Source organism: Pristis pectinata, chromosome 4 (genome assembly GCF_009764475.1).
Source record: "Pristis pectinata isolate sPriPec2 chromosome 4, sPriPec2.1.pri, whole genome shotgun sequence".
Lineage (NCBI taxonomy): Eukaryota > Metazoa > Chordata > Chondrichthyes > Rhinopristiformes > Pristidae > Pristis > Pristis pectinata.
Window position 1 is genome coordinate 35,914,396 of NC_067408.1, and position 18,956 is coordinate 35,933,351.

The 18,956-nt window shown below is 38.6% G+C and overlaps 1 protein-coding gene across 2 annotated transcripts in view; it reads right to left on the reverse strand.

Annotated features, from left to right (window-relative positions):
- The window catches only part of simc1 (SUMO interacting motifs containing 1), a 47,621-nt gene that overhangs the window by 3,519 nt on the left and 25,146 nt on the right, over positions 1-18,956 (reverse strand). For both annotated transcript variants that reach the window (XM_052014999.1, XM_052014998.1), the window contains exons 2-9: positions 16,674-17,681; positions 12,520-12,785; positions 8,772-8,841; positions 6,930-7,090; positions 5,573-5,692; positions 4,711-4,839; positions 4,436-4,592; positions 539-626 (exon numbers count right to left, since the gene is read on the reverse strand). In XM_052014999.1, the coding sequence (XP_051870959.1) occupies positions 539-626; positions 4,436-4,592; positions 4,711-4,839; positions 5,573-5,692; positions 6,930-7,090; positions 8,772-8,841; positions 12,520-12,785; positions 16,674-17,648 (1,966 nt within the window). In that variant the 5' untranslated portion in view covers positions 17,649-17,681. The remainder of the gene's footprint in view (positions 1-538; positions 627-4,435; positions 4,593-4,710; positions 4,840-5,572; positions 5,693-6,929; positions 7,091-8,771; positions 8,842-12,519; positions 12,786-16,673; positions 17,682-18,956) is intronic.

Consider the following 18,956-nt stretch of genomic DNA (forward strand, 5'->3'; position numbering starts at 1 on the left):
TACTTAATATACCACCATAAAATTGTTCTTATAAGAACAAATCTAAATTCTATAAGTAAGGTAATTTCCAGCCTACATTGGCGCAGAGATTAGTGTCCTTGTCTTATAGTACCCCATACATATAACAACAGAGGCTCTTTGGCCCATCAGGTCCATGCTAGTTACCAGGGAGCATTCCCATTAGTCCCATTCTGACTGTCCTTATTTCCCTGCACCCATGCATCACACATTCTCATACCCTTTGGAGTCTTTTTGCGATTAATTTGCAGTAATTTATAGCTGCCAATTAAATTAACAGCACCTCATTGGGACTAGAAGGGAAACCCATGTGGTCACAGGGGAAATGTGCAAACTCCACACAGATAGCACCTACAGTCAGGATTGAACCTGGATTCCTGGAACTCTAAGCCAGCAGCACTATCTACTGTGCCACTGTGCTGCCCCCAAGGGTCTTGGAAATGAATTTTAGTGTTTACATCAGTGTCAAACTAGACAATGAACTGAGACTGTCAGAGACAAAACTATTTTCTTGACTTACGCTTTGTCACCTCTTGATAGCTCAGAAGCAATAAAGAGAGAAGGTGGACAAGTTCATCCCAATATTGCCATTTGCTGGAATGGTGCTCCTGAGAAAACGAACATTGATGTTGAATACATAACATTTGCTTCAGAGTTACTTCTCACATGCGTAAGCTTAAGTTGTTTTTCCACATAATAAGTCCAGGAATATGCCATTTAGGCCCTAGAGCTTGCTTTAGCATTTAATTAGTCTAGCCAATTCCTATCATTTTTTCTATTTTTCCTTTGATATCCTTACTTAACAGAAAAGAAAATATCAATCTCATTCCTGAACACTCCAATTGTCCCAGAATCTGTACCCTTTTAGAGAAATGAAGTTCCCAACTTCGTGTTCAAATGAGCTTCGTGATTTCACTCATTTTCAGATCTGTATTTCACCATGACAAGAATTAGTTTGGCTATATCTCACCAATCACATCTTAAACACCCAAAACAGATCACTCCTCAGTGTCCTATATTCAAGGAAACAAATTAAGTTTATGCAACTAATCCTCACATTTTAGTCCTGACATCCACTTAACGAACCCGTGTGGATTAAGATATCTGAGGCACTTTACTTCAAATGGACATGGGTTTTAATGTTTACAGCAATGTCAAACTGGACAATGAAGCGAGACTATCAGAAACAAAGCCCTAGGTGACAGAAACATTCATTCCTCAAAAAGAAAGGATACTTACATCAGCTTCAAAGCGAAATTTAGCATAATTAAGACAATGTTTCTAAAATAAAGACAAACATTGTCAACCTTTTTAATTATTTTTTAGTAGCTGTCCACTGGATGCTACATCAAGGAAGAGAACCTCATCTTCTAGCTGGGCACATTGCAGCCATCCAGACACAGTACTGAATTCAATAACTTCAGGTAAATTGCTTTCTCCGATTGGGCAGTGCTGGAAATATTGCTTCAATTTTTCTCTCTCCACTAACAGCCTGAATTTATGGGCATCTCCTATATTTCTTAGCATTTACATTCCTTTTTAGTGCTTCTTCCCCCACCCCCCAACTATTCTTATTAACCCATCAACCAGATAACTTCATCCCCATGCCAATCCTGGCCTCACCCTATCAGAGATATGCCCTTTGTCCAATCTATCCCTCTCCAACATTTCTGTAACTTAAAGTTATTTTCTTTCCCATTTCTGATGACATTTCTTTGACCTGAACCATATCTGTTTCTCTTTTCACAGATGTTGCCTAATCCACTAAGAGTTGCCAGCATTTTCTGGTTTTGTTATTGGATTTTAATGACGAGTATGCTTTGTATCTGTTTACATCTCTGCAGTTCCTAGTTTCTCACTATTTAGAAAATGCTCCGATTTATTTTCCTGAATCCAAAGCTGATGCCGTTTTACTTACTCACAATGAAATCCACATGCTATGGTGCTGGCCATTTTATCAACCTCTGTCCCTTTGCAACATTTTGGTCCCATCCACTCTACTTACTGCCCCGTCCAATGAAGAGAAGTTAGGGTTTATAAACAAGTTTTAATTACTCATCAAATGGTATACCAAAATAAGCAATAAAGACTAAACCTTACAATGCAAGCACAATTTTTAAAAACAGCAGCTTCTAAGTAGTTAAACAATACGCAGTATACATTTGAAATTTGCACTGAATATATAAGTTGCTGTTACCTTGCTTATAAAGTCATAGAGTCATACAGCATAAAACCAGCCCTTACGGTCCAACTTGTTCATGCCGACTGTGTTGCCCAGCGGGCTAGTCCCATCTGCCCACGTTTGGCCCATAGCCCTTTAAACCTCTCCTATCCCTGTATTTTTTTAGATGATTTTTAAATGTTGCTAATGGGCCCACTTTAGCCTCTATTTCTGGCAGCTTGTTCCAAATATGCACCACCCTTTACGTGAAGAAGCTGCCCCTAACCTTTTCACGATGGCTCAATATCTAATATTTATGACAGGTTACTAGGAATGAGTAAGGTGCCACTAGGTAAAATTAAAAACGCTTGGGAACAAGATTTGTGGATGTCAATTTCTGAGGAAACTTGGAATGAAATTTTTAAATTGGTTAATACTTCGTCATTATGTACCTGTCATTCTCTCCTTCAATTTAAAGTGGTCCATAGAGCTCACTTGTCTAAAGATAAACTATCCCGTTTTTATTCCGATATATCTCCTTACTGTGACAAATGCAATAGCGGAGAAGCTTCTTTAACTCACATGTTCTGGACATGTCAGAGTCTTAAAAAATATTGGACAGAGGTGTTTCAAACTTTTTCTGTACTTTTTAAAATAAATTTTAAACTTAATCCTTTGACTGCATTATTTAGGATCGTTGGAGAAAAAGATATAACTTTGAAGGCTTCTGATCTACACATTCTAGCTTTTATTTCTCTTATAGCCAGGAGAGCTGTGTTGCTCAAATGGAAGGAAGTCACTCCACCTACTCATGCTCAATGGTTACGGGATGTTATGCAATACCTAAATTTAGAGAAGATCCGTTGTTCAATTCTTGAATGTAACTTGGACTTTCAAACCCTGTGGGGACCTTTTTTGAATGATTTTCAAAACCTTTGATTTGGTACAGACATTGGCTGACATTGTTACGTTTCAAGGGTTTTTCCTTTTTTTTATTAAACAGCTTCGGTTTTTGGTAGTGGGAGTAGTTTTTTTCATAATAAATTATTCCAATTTTTCCTTTATTAACTAACTATTACATGTGATTATTAATTTAGAGTATTGTGATCCTAAGTATGATTTAACACAATGTATTCAGTAGTATTTTTACTCTCTTTTTTGATGCATGTACTCTATTTTTTTCATGGATTTAATAAAAATATTGTAAAAGAAGAAGCTGCCCCTCATGTCTCTTTTAGATCTTCTTCCCCTCTGCTATCAGATTTCTGAACGATCCATGAACCCATGAACATTACCTCATTATTCCTTTTTTTGCACTATTTATTTATTTTTGTAATTTATAGATTTTTTTTGTCTGTGCACTGTAGTGCTGCCACAAAACAACAAATTTCACCCTCTACTGCCACGATGCGGCCAGAGGCAGGTTGGAGGAACAACACCTCACATTCCGCCTTGGGAGTCTCCAACCTGATGGCCTCAACATCGAGTTCTCTAACTTCCAGTAATCCCACCCCTTTTTCTTTCACCTCATTCCTTTGTCTTCCCTTATTCTTATGGCTCCCTTCCCCCACCTTGATGACCTGCCCACCTCCTCTCCTCCCCTCCTCCATCCTTTATTCCATGGTCCACTGCCCTCTCCTACCGGATTCATTCTTCTTCAGCCCTTTGCCTCATCTACCCATCACCTCTGTTTATTACATCTTCCCCCCTCCCCCAGCTTCCCCCTCTCACCTGGACTCGCCTATCACCTGATCTCCCCTATCCCCTGCCTGCGTGTGCTCCTCCCCCTCCCCCCACCTTCGTATTCTGGTTTCTGCCCTCTTCCTTTCCAGTTCTGATGAAGGGTCTCGGCCCAAAATGTCAACTGTTTATTTCCCTCCATGGATGCTGCCTGACCCGCTGAGTTCCTCCAGCACTTTGTGTGTTGCTCCAGCTTCCAGCATCTGCAGAATTTCTTATGTCTCCAATCTCACCATCTAAATCGATTTTGATTCTTGAAATCCCTCGCCTCTGATCTTAAATCTATGCCTTCTTGTTTTTAGCACCCCCCTTCCTGGGAATAAGACTATGTGATTTCACCCTATTTATGCCCTTCATGATCTTATATACCTCTATCAGGTATCTTCTATGTTCCAGGGAATAAAGTCCTGGTCTAGGCAACTTCTCCTTGTAACTCAGGCCCCCAAGTATTGAATGTAGTCTAAAAGACTAAAGCAAAATATAAAAAATAAAAGTAAAGAAAGAAAATGTACTTACATCAGTGTCCAAGGGAAATTTAGCATATTTAAGGAAATGTAGTACTTTTCCCAATGACATTGGCAGAGTATTTTGTTTTTTAGTGCAATGGTGGAAGAGAAATTCTAGCAACTTGCAGCGCAGGAGTTGGCTCTCCATACTTCTTAACACTGTTAACCTTCAAAGTTGTAAGGAAAATAATAATTTACATTTGAGCAGTCAACGGATACAGGCTGCATAGCTAACAGTTTGTATCATTCCAAAACGTGAATAAATAAAGGAGTTTCTCTGTTTACCTATGTGATCTTTTAGAAATATAAATGAAGTGTTGAAATATTGCTTCTGCAATTTTATTTGAGCTGCAGGTTGGAGATCTGTCCACTTCTACAGCCAAAGTAAGCATCTTCTGAAGAAGACAAATAATTCTGGAGAATAAAGCAGTGCAAGTGACAAGCATTCATTAGATTCAGATAAGGAACAGAGGCATATCATAATTTGCTTTCTTAAAATCTCTCATTAATATCATTATTACATAATAGCTTCAGGACAGCAATAACAAACACTACTAGTCTCTTTCAACGTGCTATCAAAATGTCATGGTACCCATTGCTGAGATTTTAGTGCATATTCTATTTAATAATTAATTTTAAATTCCAAAACAAATCACTTTATTAAATGGATCTCACACACATAAATTGCAGTACAAAAGTAAAAGAGTGCTGCTGATTCCCATGTATTTACATTCAAGGTTCAACATCAAATGAATGGGGATCATTAATAGACTCAAGTAATGTTCATTATACAAAGAGAAGGGAGTTCCAAATTACATAAGACATGCAAGTAATATGGCATAGTTACTGTTCATTCAAATCATAGGAATCAGATGTGCACCTGCACTGAGAGCTACCAGAACCAGGAACCACCCAACCCCATCACCATAACATTATTTAGTGACGATGGGATTCCAGACTTTCTTCTGATGGTGCTCATTTGCATTTTTTTTCATAATTTTGGTCCATGTCTCACCAGCTACTTAAGTCACTACAGTTGTCTAAAATATTCTGCTTTATGCTCATTGCAAAGCTTCATGCTCAGTAATATGGGTAACAATAGATTGAAATACTTTTCTTAAATTTGAGTTATTCTTTGTTAATTCACCTTAGATTCCTAGTGTCCACCACCAGAAGGTTATTAGATGCTGATGATGTGGGACTGTTTCCCTCTTGTATTTCTTCAGTGTCCTTGGAGACAGTATCAATGAGCCACTTAATGACACTCCTGGAATAGAAAATAACAGTATTTTAATTTATTGTTAGTCACTTGCCGAATGTGAAAAAACTGAATATTAATTTATTAAGAACCCAGTCTGAGATCAGATGAAGAATACTTCAAATAATTCATTCTCTTTCTCAAGAAAAATAATCATAGACTCCCACTTTTGAAGAGAAGGTACCATTTTACTTTAATTGTTAACTGCCTAGCTTAGATTTCCTGAACAAATGCAAAGGAGCCATTTAGATAAGGGATAGATTTATTCTTCTCTACCTTCCTTAGAAGTATCATAGATTACATCACATTTCATGCTGATGGCAATCTTTGATATATTTTGATGAACAGTACTTTTGCAATCACAGATCTTGTACTATTACATCAACTTGGATTTTTAAAACTTATTTTCAAGATTTACTGCCCATCTCTGGTTACCTTGAGATGTTTCTATACAACTAAGAACTTTATTTTATTGTAAGGATGTGTGAGCTGGAGTCACATATACAGATTTCATTTCATAAAAACAAGGGTGGATTAGTTGGGTTTTAATGACAATCATACAGCTTATTTTTTAAATAGTTCCAGTAAACCCTTTTATTCTAAACTCAAATTAAATATTCAAATTGTCAGTGTGATAATCACATTTTCCTGATTATGAGTCCAGGCCTCTGAATTAATATTGACTAATATAAACATTACTGCAACCTGATATGAATATTCAGGTCTTCTGGCTAACCTTTCCTACTTGAAAGAAAAGACTTAAGGCGAAAAACTAAAGAGGCAGATTGTGCTTTTAAAGTGTATTGGGTAAAATGAGTTTCTTAGCGTATTAATAAAAAACTGAAAAAGGACAGTTCTACTGAAAGGTCATTGACCTAAAATATTGACTCCATTTCTTTCTCCGCAGATGCTGCCTGACCTACTGGGTATTTTCAACATTTATTGTTTTTTTCAGATTTTCAATATTTGTAGATTTTTGCTTTTCAAACTAAGGACTAACTTACTTACGTAGATCAATTTTTTGCATCTTCAGGATGGTGTAGTTCCTTTTGAGATTCTATTGATATTAATACAACCAAATTTAAGACATGAAATACAATGTGCAGATGCTACTATGTCATGCATTTAACACCTGCTGATGGATCTACAATGTACTTACTAATACTTGTCTTTCAACAGATTACAATATGTCCTCCTGTTACTGAAATGGAAAATTGTAGATTCAAGGAGGTTAAGGTCTCAATACCTTACATTCGAAAATTTGTCGTCACAGGATAGAACAGACTTGGCTATGGATTTTTGGGGCATGTCACGTTTCAGTTGAAAATCATCCTCAAGTGTCTGAACGACATACTGCAGGAATAACAGTCGATTACTTCTGGTCAGTGAATCATTCTTGTGAGGGCCCTTGAAATGCACAGACAGATACACACAGACACAGGATTAGATAAGGACAAAGTTAAAAAATGCATTTATTTTTGTTCATTGGCTCTAAAATAGTGCAATGCATTTATCTTTACTTCTGTCTTCTAACTAAAGAATACTATCACACTTGATAAATCAAATTGTAGCCGTCTCTATCACAGTAATCAGAAATTCCCATAAGCAGTGACCCTTCCATTCTCATGATACCACCCAACAGGCAACTTTATTTTAAAACAAGATTAAGGAAGTCACTAGTGTTGTTGATTGCAAATGGGTAGATTTTCAGAGGGATTCTTTTTAATAAATCAGGATTCCTGTGATAAATCTGCATATAGTACCAGTAACCTGCTGTCCATTGTATGAAATCCTGCTGTGTGGGTTGTGGCAGGTACTTACCATAGGTACCTTCAGTGACATTGTGGCTTGCAATTGTGGGGGTTGAGAAGCACAATGACCAGTTCAACTTGTAATCCAAAGGGATATGTCACAGTAGGATTTTATTTATTAAATGACAGTAACTGTCCTGGTCGTCACTTAGACTGGGAATAAAACTGCTGGCACTCATTTGGCATGCAGCAAGTAATAACTCTGGAGCTAATAAAACTGACAAATAAATGCAAAGATTTCTCATGAAATACAAAATAATGAGGCTAGAATTGTAGGCTTGTTCCAACAGTGTTCTGAATTTTAATTTCCTGCATTAGTTTTAAGAGCTTAATTCCACTTATAGGGCAGCTTTCATGACCTCAGGACTTCCCAGAACACCACATTGTTATAAAGTGCAGTTTTTGGAGTACCTTTGTGATGGTCAAGTAGAATACCTGATAACAAATTAGGAGACATCAAGCTCCCACAAACAACATAATTGTAGTGACCAGATAATCTGCTTTAGTGATGGTGAGTGAAAGATAAATATCAGCCAGGGCATTAACAACAATGTTTCTGCTCTCTGAATATATTCAGTGGTGGGCAGGAGCACTGTCGTCAATGTTTTTTTAAATAATAGAAACAGAAAATGGGTACTCAGTGGGCTATTCCATTGCCATTAATTGAAGAGTATGTGGATGTTGCACAAGGGAGCTTGGATGGCGTAATCACACATAGCCTAACCTATAAGGGACAACAGAGTCATACAGTTATACAGCAGGGAAACAGACCGTTCGGCCCAACTGATCAATGCCGACCATGATGCCCATCCAAACTAGTCCCATTTGCCAGCGTTTGGCACATAACCTTCTAAACTTTTCCAATCCATGTACCTGTCCAAAGGTCTTTTAAAGGTCGTTATTGTACCTGCCTCAACCACTTCCTCTGGCAGCTCATTCCACACACATACTACCTTTGTGTAAAAAAGTGAACCCTCAAGTTCCTATTAAATCTTTCCCCTCTCACCTTAAACCTATGCCTTCTAGTTCTTGATTCCCCACTCACAACAGCAGAGGTTCTACCATTACTCAAGAAAGATATATCTTAGCTTCAACCTTGGCAGTAACTCGACAACTCATGGAACCATGTACTATCAGGATAAGTGATGAAAATGAAGGATGTATGAAGTGTGCAAAAAATGTAAACCTAAAAAATTGTTAAACTATGCATTTTTCTAACATTTTAAAAAGAATTTACAGTGATAATTATCATTTTAAAAACTCACTATCTAAATTACCTTATTCTCCACATGATAAGCCAGTAGTTGCCAGTCCCACTGCACTGTGGAAATATTTGCAGGATGTAGCCTATTTAAATATAAAGAAGTTTTTATTAGATCTTATTTTATAAAACAGTCCATTGGTCAATGGCTAAACACATAATTCATACTATGTAACCCACAACAATTCACAGCATTCAAGAATTGATTTTTTTTCCAGATTCTAGCCACGACTGAGGTAGAATCTAGCTTCAATCCTTTTACTGAACTTGGTCGGTTGATTTTGTTCAGCTGATAGAGGCAGGGTGCTGCACTTTACCTTGATAACCTTTGTGTAAGAGAAGGAATTCTGCTTATTATTGACACCCCAATGATCCTTGGTGGAAAGTGCAGATGATGGGTGAAGTTACAAGAACACAAGAAAAAGGGAGTAGTAAGCAACCAGGCCCCTCAAGATTGCTCCCCCATTCAATACGATCATGGCTAATCTATACTGCCCTCAACTCCTCCTCTGTGTCAGGTCCCCCATAATTCTCAATCTCTCAAGCTTTCAAATATTTATTTATCTCCACATTAAATATATCTAATGATCTGGCCTCTACCATCCTCGGGGACAAAGAGACTCATTCCCCACTGAGAGAAGAAATTTCTAAGCATCTCAGTTTTAAATGACTGACCATTATTTTGTAACTATTTCTCCTTGTTCAGGACCCTCCCACTAGTGAAAACATCCCAATACCTACCTGTCAAGCTCCCTTAGCATCTTATCTGTCTGAATAAAATCATCCCTCATTCTTCTAAACTTCAAGGAATACAGACCCAAATTAGCCTCTTGACAGGACAACCTCTAATCGTAGGAAGTACTGTAGCTGGTGAATCACCTTTACATTGCCTCCAATGTTACTATATCCTTTTTTAAGCAAGGATACCAAAATTGTGCACAGTATTCCAGGTGTGGCCCCACCAACACCCTGTACAACTGTAATATAACCTCCCTGTTCTTAAACTAGAACCCTTTTGCAACATACTGTTTGCCTTCTTAACTACTTGTTTAACCTGCCTGCTAACTTTTTGTGATTTATGCACTAGAACACCCAGATCTCTCCGAACTTCACTCATTTTAAGTCTCTCTCCGTGCAGATAATAATCTGCCTTTTGATTCTTACCAAATTGCATGATCTCACACTTGCCCATGGTAAACTCCATTTGCCAAGTTTTTGTCATATCAATCTATTCATATCACAATGTCCTCATCACAACGTGCCCTTCAATCTATTTTCATATCATCAGCAAACTTGGGAAACTTATATCTCATTCTCTCCTTCAGGTCATTAATGTAAATAGTAAACATTTGAAGCCAAGAACCTATCTCTGAGCTACTCTGCCAGTTATGTTCCTCCAGCCTGAAAATGACTCATTGATTCTAACACTGTTATCTATGTGACAGCCAGTTTTCAATCCATGCTATCATACTTCCTATAATATCTTAGGCTCTTAATTTACGTAGCAGCCTCTTATATGGTACCCTGTCAAATGTCTTTTGGAAACCTAAATACACTGCAAACTACAGGTTCTCCTCTATCAACTCTTCATCACATCCTCAAAGTATTTGAGCAAATTTGTCAAATATACTTTAATTTGCCTTTTATAAAACCACGTTGACTAGGCTTGATTACCATTTGACTAGGCTTGACAGTTCCCTATCTTCTGTCTTCCTCCCTTTTTGAACAAGGGAGTCACATCCAAAGTTTTCCAATCTTTTGGTACCCTCCAAATTTAGCAATTTTTGGAAAATTTCAAGCAATGGTTCCACTCTCTCTGCAGCCACTTCCTTTAAAACCTAGGGTCAGGCCATTGGGTCCCTCTGATTTCTCTACCTTTAGCCCTGTGAGTTTCTCTAATACTTTATCCCTTGTGATTGGAATTTTTACAAATTCCTCTCCGTTATTTGAAATTAGCCCATCTGTTATCTTTGGGATATTTACATGTCCTCCATGAGACCGTTGTGGTTCAGGCAGTAGCACCGTTGTTTCAGAGTTAGAACAGGGTCCAGTCCCATCTTAGAGGCTTGAGCATATGAACATGGGTTGATACTCCAGTGGAGCCCTAAAAGAATGCATTACTGTTGGAATTGCCATCGTTCAAACGATATGAGAGAAACAAAATCCCCATTTGCTCTCTCAGATGAAGCAAAAGAAATGAGAATAGATCCTTTGGCTCTTCAAGCCTGCTCCACCATTCATCAAGATTACGGGTTATCATTTACCTCAATACTATTTTTTGCGCAATCCCCATATCTCTTTATTTCCTTAGTATCCACAGAAACATAGAAGAGTGCAGCACAGGAGCAGGCCCTTTGGCCCCATGTCTGCGATGACCACAATGGCAAATTTAACTAATTTCATTTGCCTGCACACAGTCCATGTCCCTCTATTCCCCGCCTGTTCATATGCCTGTCTAAATGCCTCTTAAATGTTGCCGTCATATCTGCTTCTACCACCTCCCCAGGCAGCGGGTTCCAAGTACCTACCAATCTCTTGTGTAGCCTTGTAAATCTCCTTTAAATATTCCCCCTCTTACCTTAAACTTCTGCCCTCTAGTATTTGATATTTCCACCCCGGGAAAAAGACTCACTATCTACCATATCTCTGCCTCTCATAATTTTATATACTTCTATCAGGTTGCACCTCAACCCCCAGCTCTCCAGAGAAAACAATCCAAGTTTGTCCAACCTCTCATTATAGCTAATACACTTCAATCCAGCCAACATTCTAGTGATCCTTCCCTTAGTGTGGCAACCAGATCTGCACATAACACTCCAAAGTGGTATAACCAAAGTTTTACGCAGCTGCAACATGACTTCCCAACTTTTATACTCAATGCCCCAACCGATGAAGGCACACATGCCGTACGCCTCCTTTACCACCCTATCCGCTTCTAATGCCACTTTCAGGGAGCTATGGACTTGCACCCCAAGATTCCTCAATACATCAATGCTCCCAAGGATCCTACCATTTACTGCATCCTTTCCTCCCAAAATGCAACGCTCCACACTTGTCGGGATTAAACTCCACTTGCCATTTCTCTGCTCAAATTTTCAACTGATCTACATCCTGACAACCTTTGACAACCTTCCTTGCTATTCACAATTCCATCAATTTTCATGTCATCTGCAAACTTACTAATCAGTTCACCTACATTTTCATCCAAATTTACCCTTTGTCTCCTATGACCAAGTCAATTATGAATCCAATTTACCAACTCACTGTGGATCCCATGTGACTTAAAGTCTATTGATCTTTGTGTAGAATGAACTCAATAATAGAGCTTTCCTATCCTCTGGAATACAGGGTTTCAAAGATTCGCCATCCTTTGCATGAAGAAATTTCTCTTCATCTCAATCTTAAATGGCCCACCTCTCATTATGAAACGGTGTCCCTAGTTGTAGACACATCAGCCAGGAGCCTGTAAGAATTTTCTAAGTTTCAATGAGATTTTCTCTCATTTTTCTTAACTCTAGTGAACACAGAATACAAAATTTCTGTAATACTGGTAGCTTTTCTGGTAACTTCCAACTGGGTCAGAATACATTATTATTAGTGAATCAACCTGTGCCAATATTTAAACTATGGTGGACATTTGCCCAAAAATGACGGAATGATACTTTCTGCAAGGAGTCAAATTAACACTAATCGGATTGATTACACCAAATTAAACAGTATAAACTTTCATCTACTCTATTAATGAAAGCCAAATCAGTACATACTGTTGGATCTTCATTAGGGTCATATAAGCAGACATAATAACGCTGGAGGATTCATTGCTCAGTAATATCTTCTTGATTATATACTGCACAACCTCATGAGGCGGATAATGTTGAGGGGATACAAAATCCATCAGAAACTGAAGGGTTCCTTGACAAAAGTTTTCATCAATGGTGCTGTTTATCATACTGCACTGTCTTTGAGAGATCAACTCTGGTTCCTTTGATCTATTTCGATAAGCTGCCGATGATGGGGAATTTTGATTTACCTGACAGAAAGGAAAAAAAAACGACATTCAACTAATGCATCAAGAAAAGCATGGTAGTTGCCAAGCTATTTGAAGTACTGACCTTCTGGTTTGTGGTGTTGTTGCTTTGTCCTGATTAGGATGGTCATACAGACTAGGAAGGTCAAGAAGGCCAGGAAGTTCATGCAGACCAGAAAGACAACACATCACAGTCAGTAATGAGTTAGCTGATCTCACCAGGAGTGATTTGATGGACCACAAGTGAGGAATGCACTGAGTTCCTCTATCTTCTAGGCTGCCTTTGTTGACACTGAGGCGAGAAACAAAAGGGATTTGGCCTGGAGGCCTCCATTGTCAAAAAGAAGCTGGTTTATAATTAAGGTTCACATTTGAATGGTGGGCATACAGGGAAGGTACCAGATTGTGTCAAAATGGGAGGATACCCGAGCCAGGCATCAGTGCTTGCAGGAACAGCCTGAACTAGTAAGAAAATTCTTGAAATAAAAGATTAGGAGAAAAAATGCTGTGAGTTGCCAAATTCACTGGAAAATTGAGTGTAATTACAGCAAAATCTCTGATAATCTGGCACCCTCAGGACTTTGGTGGTGATGGATAGGCAGATTTTCTGGACTATTGGATATTACTCCTAGTAACACCTAATCACACTTTTAATTCACTTTTTATTAGATATACAAAATATGTTCTGATGAACCTGCTAAGTTTAAAGAGAATGCAGGAAATGGGACCCCAGTACATTTAAACATTAGTGTAGCGGTTAGCGTAACACTTTACAATGTGCCAGAGACCCGGGTTCCATTCCAGCCACTGTCTGTAAGGAATTTGTACATTCTCCCTGCGTCTGCGTGAGTCTCCTCCGAGCGTTCTGGTTTCCTCCCACATTCCAAAGACATACGGGTTAGAAAGTTGTGGGCATGCTATGTCGGCGCCAGAAGTGTGGCGACACTTGCGGGCTGCCCCCAGAACACTCTATGCAAAAGATGCATTTCACTGTGTGTTTCGATGTACATGTGACTAATAAAGAAATCTTCTCTTATCTTATCTTAAAGGGAGCATAGGAAACAGAGCCTGGTGAGCCAGATGCTGAACCATTGGAATTTTCGAACAATTGTATTGTGGATTATTGGTGTTTTACTGTATAAACATTTGTACCTCTTCTCACTTGCAAGTTATTTTCTTCTCCTTACATTACCTATGTTACATGGCCAGCAATCATTTCCAAATCTCTGCCAACTCTGTATGCAATTTAGCTATTTGGAGGTTGGTCAGTGACATATTGACTTGCTGTACAATATCTCTCCTCCTGCTATGAACCCAAGTACATACAATGCCTGGTAAAGGCAACCCCGGCGAGAATGAGAACTCAACATGTGTAAAAAGACAAGCTGATCTTAAGTCGCTGTTGTCAGTCAGCAATTCTGTCTCATATGGTAAAGCTTTGATGCATGTATTACATATAAAATACAATGCTCTGGTATTACAAAGAGCACTACAACATTAAAATGGAGCAAATCTTTAAAGACCTTTTAATTAGCATTTCCTGACATTACAATGGCAATACCACATTCCCTAATCATCTACAAATAATGAGGAAAAAAAAACTGAGCGCTATATCTCACACACTCTCCTCAAGAGTACAACTAATACCTTGTCAAAAGGTTGACACAGGACTAATTGCTTGTGTCTGGCTCTGTACTCCCAACTCATTAGCAACTCTCAGAAGTGCTCAAGTGGACAACTAGAGGAAATAATATACTTTGTTTTATCTTATTCTTATTTGATTCTAATTTGTGGCTTCCTTCTTATATTACGCCAAGGGTTGGAAAAAGTAAAAAACCATAGGAGACAGTGTGCCTTATTTGTTCCAGGTAAAAGCAAAGTGGACACAAAGCCGCAAGATGAAAAAAAGAAATGAACAGATGAACCAACCTGCAAAATAACAAGTATTCTGGAACCAAAAAAATCGGAGAACAAATCCAAGCTTTAACCACAGTAGAATTAGTTCACAAAGGTATAACACAAAGAGTGAAGGTGCTCCATCAGAATAAAGAACCAGCACCTTGAATCACTAAAACAGAGTTTCTATCACCAAGAAGACATCACCAGTACAACATAACTGAAATCGATGCCACTGCTGCAGAAATAGCATCGAGCCAATGTTTATGAGAGGCAGAAAAAAAGACAGAACTCTTACTTAAAATATATGGGCCTAGAAATTCATCTGTGCAATAGCAGAAAAAACAATGATGAAAAGCACACTAATGTAGCATCACCAAATTTTGCCCATTTTTAGGAGAGTTAATGTCAGTCATTCACATCATATGGTATTTTTGATGTGAGATTTTCCTGTACCCAGTGCTATTTCTCTGCTGCTCAGCTCACCCAAATGACATCAATGATAGTGCCCAAGATTCACTTCAGTGAAACTTTCAACCACATGACTGGTGCTGTTCATGCACGGAACCAGCTTCAGGCTCAAGCTGAACATTATTTAAAGACACATATGCCTCTCTCCCACAGTCATAGGTAGAGTGCTGTACAAGTCTCTGCAAAACAAACCTCAAGTAGAGTGACTCAAACTGTGATTCCAGTCACCCCCAGGAGGTTTTGGCAGGTTCCACCTCAAAATTAACTGGACAGAAATGCCTGAAGAAATCCTGCAAAAAGAGCAGTGGTGGCATGCTCATTACATCAGGAATGTGTTAAAAAAAAACTGGAGAAAGACACCTGACAAAAAACGTGGGACTAAATACTTTCTCCACCTTTCCTCAGAACTCTGACCACTGGAAGTAGCTCTTAAGAGACCTATACCACAAAACAAACAACACTTGTGGGGAGCGTTGACAAGGAATGAGTTTGAGCTACATTAATGGAAGAGAAGTGGCAAAGTTTTCCTGGGGATTGGGGGAGGATCTTGCGCAGGCTTCTGAAGTGCGCTGAGGCAGGTTGCTTGTGCAGGACAGTGGACAGGGAAGTGTCTACAAGAGCATGAGTGCTCTATGAATGCCTGCACTGTTTTGGAGCCATTCAATGCAGCCAAATGCTCATTCCAGGTGTGAATGCAAAAGGTGCAAATGTAGAGGATCCCCACTTTACTCTTGGAATGTTTTTGTTCTTCTGCAATGCAGCAATGAGCTACAAAGTGTGATATGTGGCATATCCATTGCAGACAGATTCTGAGGCAAGATTTCTGAGTACGAGGCTGATTTTGACTTTGAGAACAGTGAAGGCACTTGTGTAATCATCTAATTCCAGCCCTGCCTCAGCTCATGAAAACAATCGCCTATGTTGTTGTTACCCGACTTAATTATTACATGCACCTCTTCATATCCCTTACAAACCAGAGGTCATCCAAAGCACAAGACCTAATCAGAGGTTAAGGGGGAGGACAAATTACACGAAAGTGTTATTTTGAGACGGAGTAACAGCAATAGTCACATCTGAACTTCTTATTTGATAAAAATGCAGATTCACAAGAGAGTTCAAACATAAATTCCAGGCCAGACTCCAGTCAGAATCATCACCAATATAATTTCTTGCCTGATTGGATGGGTCCAAAGGCTTGGTGATAGAAGTGAAGAAACTTAAATTTATTGAAATGACAATGCTTTGACAGATTTCATCATGATCCACTTAGCAAAATTAAACCAGGCATCTTAGGAGGAGAGACTTCACTCTATATTCACTCTATGTCTGCAATGGGGTTAGTGGCTCAAATGGCAGATATTCACGATGAACAGGCCTGATTTACAAACCTCCTTTTGAAACTGTGCTTGTTTCTGAATGTAAAGAAGCATGAGAAACAATACCTTAAATATATAGATTCATCTGCGTTACACTTTGTTTTAACCTTCATCCCTTAGTGGTCATATTTTATCATACAGGTCTCACCTTGTGCCATTTTTCAGTTCTACGACGCTTAACAAACAAATGTTGAACTGGTACTCCCGTGAAATAGCGAAAACTTTGCAACAACTCTTTGTCTACTGAGCAGTTTGGGCTTGCTTCCTTAATTCCATTTGAAGTCAGTAAATGGCTTTCAGATTTGTTTGGTGATAGAATCTGATCTCCAGGCTGATCCACAGCCAGGACACAGTCCTGTGCTTTGTTTTCAATTGGTAAAGAACATAATTCATTTTCATTTTCTTGATTCTGACTTGGAGGCTGCTGCCAAGATTTAAGTACTGGCATATTTAGGTTGGGAGGAAAGTGGTAAGTATTCATTTTAAAATCCTCAGAGTCCTGAGGTATCAATGGTGGTATATCTTCAATATCCGTACTTGAACCTGCTTCAAATTCATCAATTGTGTGATTAGTTTCCTCAGAGCCGCTTTTAAGATCTTCCAAAAGGCCTCCAGTACTACTTGGTGACGAACATGGAATAGGCGCACCTGGGGAAAATGTTTCCAGAGATTCTACATCACTATTTATACTTGTGTCAGAATCTACACTGCAAACAGAGCTGCTACTCATATGACTTGAGGTTCTACAGGAGTCCCCATTTGTTTCAGTGATGTGAGAATCCCAGGTTTCATCAAGGCCAATGAAGTCCAGTTCTGGCAAAGGGTCTTCATTAGAAAATTTACTGGAAATCGGTAACGATGAATTCTCTTCAGTTGTAATTTCAACTGTTAGAACAGGAGGAGCTTTGAGGTCAGGTTCTTCCTTGAACATTATCCAATCAGACTGGAACCCAGGGGACAGGTGCCCTCCGTTACCATCTGTCAGGTCTCCATCAGAATCCAGCATAAAATGATTCAGGTTGTTGGAAACAGAAATCTGTGGGCTTTGCTCTGCTTCGTAATAGTTTGTCAAATTGATCCGCGTACTTCCTATGTCTTTAGTGCTGTTCACTTGATTGTGCATTTCATTCTCATCCTCTGTCAAATCAATATTTTCCTGAAAGCAGAAAAAAAATGTCCAAATATTTTACTTTGGATTTAAGAAACCTATTCATTGAAGCAAGGTTATGCTCAAGCTATAGTTCCATACAGTCTGGACATACTTTGCATTGTGATTGTCAGATAAAATTCTTTGAATCAATTACTCAGTGACACGAGGCATCACAAATCCAATGAAAATTCAGCCTATTGCCCCAATGTCATTCTGAATTGAAGAGAAGATGCAGTTTTGAATGAAAGGACAAAGAATCTGGATGCTAATTCCTCAGATTAACAGCGACACATCATTTTTGGTGACAGCACTTGCTACAAATGACAAGGATTAAAAGGAAGTACAGGGCTACGCAAGGGTTCTGTTCCTAAGCCGATTTCTCTGTGAGTCAGAAACGTCCATTTTCTATAGTAACCCATATCATATCGCTCAACATACATTTGCTGTAATTCTTTCATTTCATTGATTATTCACCTAACACTACCCATAAAATTAAACTAATAGAATATATACTGTATCCAGTCATTTACGAATATCACAAAACATTTTATAATTATTACTACTATCTTGAAAATGCTTAAAAATATATGGTAGAATTAGCATGGTTATATTTCCGTAAGTCAGGTCATCTGCAACCTGGGGAGCCCATGTATATTGAAAAAAAATGATAATACTTTCTGCACAATTTCTGTTACTGGTATGTGATCTACTATTTTGGCAAGTCCAATAGACAACTGGAGCAGTTGTAAAATGGGTATCAGAACTAACCTTAATACAGTCCCCCTGGGAGGAATGGGAAAGACAGGATTCTGATTATATGAATTTTAAGGAAGTGTTTTACATAATACCGCATTAAAAAGCTGGTTAACAAAACTGCCCATGAACTAAGAAAGTCAGTGTCAACTTGGATAAAAAATTGACTTAAACCGCAAATCAATGTAAATTGTCATTTTTCAGACAGCAGGACAATAGGCAGTGCTGTTCCCAGGGAACCCTTTTCTCATACACATGACTTGAATAGTGGAATACAGCAATATTTTCAAATGGTGCTGATGGTCCCAAACTTGGAATTGTGGCAAACAGTGAAGATGACTGCAACAACACGTAGATAAGCTGGCAGAGTGGACAGACAAATAACAGATGGAATATAATACAGGGAAATGTGAAGTAATGCATTTTGACAGAAAGAATGGGGAGAGACAACGTAGACTTAATGGAACTGGTCTAAAGAGTGTTCAGGAGCAAAGATTCATTTAAATAATTTTATTTTATGGCAGCAGG